The 5,974-nt window shown below is 50.9% G+C and overlaps 1 protein-coding gene across 4 annotated transcripts; it reads left to right on the forward strand.

Moving 5' to 3' along the window:
• The first annotated feature begins 940 nt into the window (after positions 1-940).
• On the forward strand, positions 941-5,744 carry S1PR1 (sphingosine-1-phosphate receptor 1). Of its 4 annotated transcripts, none has more exons than XM_057700717.1 (2): positions 941-1,341; positions 3,093-5,744. In XM_057700717.1, exon 2 carries the CDS (start codon positions 3,255-3,257, stop codon positions 4,407-4,409), a length of 1,155 nt encoding a protein of 384 aa, XP_057556700.1. In that variant the 5' UTR covers positions 941-1,341; positions 3,093-3,254; the 3' UTR covers positions 4,410-5,744. The 4 variants fall into 4 exon arrangements, with proteins under 4 accessions (XP_057556700.1, XP_057555187.1, XP_057554300.1 ...); XM_057699204.1 differs by having other exon boundaries at positions 943-1,972; XM_057698317.1 differs by having other exon boundaries at positions 943-1,446.
• The last annotated feature ends 230 nt before the right edge of the window (positions 5,745-5,974 follow it).

Raw genomic sequence — 5,974 nt, forward strand, 5'->3', positions numbered from 1 at the left:
TGTGTTAATTGAAACTACACAACGGAGAAGTTTTGCGTTCACATCTGCCAGGCTGGGAAGCCAGTGAGACCAGAGCCTGGGTGGAAACCGTCTCTGCAGCAGGCGGGCAGGGCGTAGGTGCCCTTAGCTTATCATTTAGGCAGAGCTGACCACGGCCGCCTCTCAGTCTCACGTTCTGATGTAGCATCCAAGGGGAAGGAAGGAGTGGGCGAGTTGTGAGCATTGAGGCTTGGGGGCCTCCTAAGTAGAAAGGCAGAGAAGAGCGCTGGCCCCGGGCTGGGCAGCTGCAGGCCCTAGGCTGGTCTGGGCCCCTCAGCGCTTCCCCTTTGGAAATTCCTGAGCTTGCCCAAAGTGTTTAAATCTCTCGGCCCGGCAGCTGCTCACCTCCTCAAAGACCTCACCACTGGCCAGAATCTGGGACACAGGCCTCATGTTGTGCCCAGTTGAGTGAGGGGAACCCCCGCCTAACACCTCGCCCGGAGCTGGCCCATTTCACCTTGCGCCCCGCGAAAGCCACTTTCTGCGCCCTCCGACCGCAAGTTTCGAGGCAGCAGCGGGATGGGGGTGAGAGATGGAGGCGGGCAAAAGCGGAGGACCCTTCCGGGCCATTCTCCCTCCCGGGCTGCTCGCCTCTTCCGTACCGCCGGCGGCCGCTTCCCAGCCTCTGCCCCCCCCCCCCAGAACGCGGCCAGGACTCGCGGGGTCGCGGCGCCTGCTTCCCCTGCGTCCGCACAAGCGGCCGGGGGCAGGCGTGGGGGGTAGGGGAGTGCCCGGCCACAATCGCCGGACTCCGATCCCCCAAAGGCTGCGGGGCTGGGGGACCAGAGAGGTGCACTGCAGACGCCAGGCCATCCTCCGTCCCCTAAGACTTTTCTGGAGAAAAGTTTCCAAAAGCTCTTCACCTCCCCTCTCTTCTAAGGCTCGGGAGCACGGTCTTCACCGCCCAGGAACTGCGGAGAGCAGGGCGAGAGCCGTGATTTACACATTAAGAGGGCAGGGGGTTCCAGGCTCCGCCCCTTTTCTTTTCTTTCTTTCTTTCTTTTTTTTTTTTTTTGCCCTCCTGTGGGGGAGGAGGGGTTCTTTCTGTGTGTTTGTTTCTGCCGCAGATCTTTCCTGGACAGTGAGTCTCAGCTGTACAGATCCGGAGGCCCCCAGCCGCCGGCGGAGGGCGGGGGGGGGGGGGTTGGGGGGGTGAGGCGCTCACTCCTCCCGACTCTTCCTAAAGAAGCCACTCAGCCTCAGCGGGGCGCTCGGCGACTTCAGCGGACCGGTCGGCCGGGCCGCGGCGAGCGCGCTGGCCATTGGAGTGTGCGGCCGTGGAGGGAGGGGACCCCAACTAGAGTAAGTTGAGAACGCGGCGCACTCAGTCGGGGCCAGCAGCAAGATGCCGAGCGCGCGGTGCAGACCCGGAGCTCCCCGAACGCAGCTTCGTCCCGCCTGAGCCAGGTAGGGAGTGCGCGCCGAGGCGGCGGACCCGGGCGCGCGTGGGAGCATCGTAGCCAGAGGTCTTCAGAGGCAGAAACAAATTGTTTAAACCGGAACGAAGCAAAACAAACACTTTTAAAACCTGCATCTCTGAGTGCTGAAAACAAGCAACTCTGAGCGTCTAAGGAGCCCAACCGGCTCGGATTGTTCTTGGCGCACTTGTGACTTATAAAGTTTGGAAAGGGGTTAAGTCCCGATTGTAGAACCGCCGGGGGTTGGGGGGTAGCGGAAGCTGCGGTGGGTCGGAGGAGAGGGAAGGGAAGGCGCTTGTTTTGGGAAATCCTACAGACAAAGACTGTGGAAGGTGGGGTAAGGGTTTAAACTTGCACTGAGAGCGAGCAGGGTGTGGAATTAGATGAGGGAAATGCGGAGCTCCTGGGCGCGAGCTGCCTCTGCTGTCCCGGGAATTGCTGGAATTCTGTCGCCTCGATGACTCTACTTTCATCGCATTTGCTACATTACCTTGAAACATTTAAACAACTCGCAGGTAGAGTTCTGATCACTAGTGCCATGCTTCATTCCCTCCACACTTTCTAGTTCTTTGGGAGGAGGCAACGTGTTGGGGGAGGGCAGTAAATAAAACTGCCCGCGCTAGCTTAGCAATGCACTGCCAGACTTCTGTTTGTGTGTTTCTGGACAGTAATTTGGAATTTGGAATGAAGTGGCATGTATGTTTATCATTTGTAGTTTAACTTCTCTTTTAGTGTGCAAGTTTTGGCTATATCCATAGTAACTAAAAATAGTCCTTTTGCAATCAAAGAATGTACGAAATTGCTGGGATTTATTGCAATATCTTATGAATGATTTTCGCTGAGTACTTTTATATTTTCTTGCACTGGCTTGCAAGAAAAAAAAAAAAAAAAGAAGAAGAAGAAGAAAAGGCAGTTGCTTCACGGAGCCGCTAAGCTTTCCTGTTTACCGCAAGGCCAGGGCGGGCTTGGCTACCCACACCATGCTGCGCCTTCGGACCCAAAGCACACCTGCTCCTAGAGGGTTATTAATAGAGCCTCAAAAGTGACTTACGCTGTCAAATGGTTTTCGTGCAAATCTAATTTCTTGCATGGCAATTAGGAGGTGATTTTAGCTGGGTGGTGTTGGAGGGTAGAGGTGTGCGTCTCCGCCCTCACATTGGCGGTTGGGGCTCTTCGAAGGAGCTACCAGGAGCTGATGGTGAGCCCGCCGCTGAGCGGATGAACGCTTCAGAGAATCTTTCGTTGGGGGCTGGAAACCTGATGGGGATGGAGGCAGCGTTGGGCGGGGGCGGGGGGGGGGAGTTGAGGAGGCAGGAATGGAGTCAAGTGGGGCTCATTTCTCCAGTTTTCCCATTTCCATTTGAGTGGATGTAACCATAGGGAGCGTTTTCGTCTTGTAGTTTTCAGTTCTGGAAAATTTTTGTTATTTCTCCCTCTCTCTTCCCCTTCTTCCTTTCTTTTGCAAGAAATGAGCTTTTGATTTTTTTTTTTAAATCCCTCTCCCTGCTCTCTCCCCAAGTTTCCTTAAAACAAATCAACAACAAGAAAACTGGAGCAATGCCTTCGCTAGAATGAATTACTCCAGTGTGCTGTGGTTTTTTTCCCTGACTCTCTCCTCTTTGTGATTTGTTTAAGGCTGCGGTTTCCGAGGCCCTCTCCAGCCGCGGAAAAGCTACACAAAAAGCCTGGATCTCTCTCCCTAAACCACCCCGGCTTCCAGTGAAGGCTCTCTCCGCCTTGCCCTCTAGCGTTCACTTGGAGAAGCGCCACCCCGGGTTCCTGGGGATAGTGCGCATCATGGGGTCTGGGTACACCAGCATCCCGCTGGTCAAGGCCCTACGCAGCTCTGTCTCCGACTATGTCAACTACGACATCATCGTCCGGCATTATAACTACACGGGAAAGCTAAATATCAGCCCAGACAAGGAAACCGGCATTAAACTGATCTCAGTGGTGTTCCTTCTCATCTGCTGTTTTATCATCTTAGAGAACATCTTTGTTTTGCTGACCATTTGGAAAACCAAGAAGTTCCACCGACCCATGTACTATTTTATTGGCAACCTCGCCCTCTCAGACCTGTTGGCAGGAGTGGCCTACACAGCCAACCTGCTCTTGTCTGGGGCTACCACCTACAAGCTAACCCCCGCCCAGTGGTTTCTGCGGGAAGGGAGTATGTTTGTGGCCCTGTCCGCCTCCGTGTTCAGCCTCCTAGCCATCGCCATTGAGCGCTATATCACCATGCTGAAGATGAAACTCCATAATGGGAGCAACAGGTTCCGCTCCTTCCTGCTCATCAGTGCCTGTTGGGTTATCTCCCTCATCCTGGGGGGCCTGCCCATCATGGGCTGGAACTGCATCAGCGCGCTGCCCAGCTGCTCCACCGTGCTGCCGCTCTACCACAAGCACTATATCCTCTTCTGCACCACGGTCTTCACTCTGCTCCTGCTCTCCATCGTCATCCTGTACTGCAGGATCTACTCCTTAGTCAGGACTCGGAGCCGCCGTCTGACCTTCCGCAAGAACATTTCGAAGGCCAGCCGCAGCTCTGAGAAGTCCCTGGCTCTGCTCAAGACCGTGATTATCGTCCTGGGCGTCTTCATCGCCTGCTGGGCGCCACTCTTCATCCTGCTCCTGCTGGACGTGGGCTGCAAGGTGAAGACCTGCGACATCCTCTTCAGAACGGAGTACTTCCTGGTGTTGGCGGTGCTCAACTCTGGCACCAACCCCATCATTTACACTTTGTCCAACAAGGAGATGCGTCGGGCCTTCGTCCGGATCATGTCCTGCTGCAAGTGCCCCAGCAGAGACTCCGCCGGCAAATTCACACGACCCATCATCGCAGGCATGGAATTCAGCCGCAGTAAGTCAGACAACTCCTCCCACCCTCAAAAGGACGATGGGGACAACCCAGAGACCATTATGTCTTCTGGAAATGTCAACTCTTCTTCCTAAAAGTGAACTGCCGACCCATGGGGTGTGTTCTTGCATGGTCACCCACCACCCCAGTGTCTGGGGAAAAAAAAGCCTCTCTCTGCCTCCCCTGCTGCCAGGGAGGCACTGCCTGGAGCCAGCGGGAGGGAGGAGGAGCATAAGAACAGCCTGGTGGTGCCTGCTGTTAGTGGGTAGACTTCGTTCCTGTGAACAATGCACTGGGAAGGGTGGAGATCAGGTCCTGCCTGGAATCTATTTCCTCCCCTCACTGGAGCTTTGATTTTGCACTGAGCCAAAGGTCTAGCATTGTCAAGCTCCTGAAGTTCATCTGGCCCCTCCTCAAAAACTAATGTCCCCGTGTGAAAGCATCTCTGTCAGGAGCTTTGAGGAGATGTTTTCTTTCACTTTAGTTTCCAACCCAAGTGAGTGTGTGCACTTCTGCTTCGCTAGGTATGCTCTACATATCCCATCCTCCCTTCCTCTTCACGTCCCTCCTCAGAATTCCTTTACTTTATACTTTAACTATTCAGAGCTGGGGGTGTGGCACGGTCCATTTCTTGATGATGTGTAGCAGGTAGGCAGTGTCCAGCAGGTCAACTGTGGTGGAGATGGTTTGGAGATGCAAAGCAATGTCACTTGCTGAGGCCAAAGTTTCCACATAAGCTGGATGAGTGTTTTTAAATTTAGTTGCAGTCACTTTAAAAAAAAATCTTTGCAATGAAATGTATTACAGTATCATATCCATGTGGCTAAAATCTGCATAAGGAAGTCCAATTATTTTAAATGACATCAGCCAGGATCTTTAGTATCATAGGAGAAACAAACAAGCAAAACAAGGTGAAAACTGACTGGGGGGTGACTTTGTAAACCAGGAGAGCTTTCTTAATGAGATTTGTCTAACAAATACAGCATCTGTCTTTGGCACTTTTGTTGATGTTTCTTTCAGAGTGTTGTGTGAATCATTTCAACCAACAGGATGACTATGTTTTGTTGTGTTAAAAGTACTTTTTATAATTTTTGAATGTATTTCTTTCAGCATTTTATTGGATTTTCCTAACCTGTGTTAACACCATTGAATGTGTATTTCTTCAGAAAATACCATCTTCTTGTGCCCTTAAAGCATTACTTTAACTGATAGGGAACATGAGAAGTTTTCCAGTACATTAAATAGTTAATTGAAGATGTGTATAAATGTCACAAAGAATAAAAATATATTGGTGTCTGTTTAGTGTGCTTTCCAGTGCAATTAAACTGAGAAATGTCTTTTTTAAAAAATAGTATTTAATAGGTTTCTGACAATGTGGATCATTTTGCACATAGCTTTATCAACTTTTAAACATTAATAAACTGATTTTTTTTAAAGATTTCTTTGTGAAGAGCATTTTTAAAAAATAATTATTAAGACATTCTATTTGACCATGTGCCTCTTAAGAATCAAAGTTAAAGGCAAATTTCTGTTATTCTTTACAGGACTTTACCTTGATAAACTAGGGTGTGAAAAAAAATGTGGTTTGTCTGGAAACCACTCTGTCTTTTTCAGGAAGAGAAACTTCAATAAGGTAACATTGAAGAGTAGTAAAGAATGA

Source organism: Hippopotamus amphibius, chromosome 1, assembly GCF_030028045.1.
Source record: "Hippopotamus amphibius kiboko isolate mHipAmp2 chromosome 1, mHipAmp2.hap2, whole genome shotgun sequence".
Taxonomy (NCBI): domain Eukaryota; kingdom Metazoa; phylum Chordata; class Mammalia; order Artiodactyla; family Hippopotamidae; genus Hippopotamus; species Hippopotamus amphibius.

Coding starts and splice junctions, on each gene's coding strand:
- S1PR1 (XM_057700717.1), top strand. CDS start 3,255: ATGGGGTCTGGGTACACCAGCATCCCGCTGGTCAAGGCCCTACGCAGC.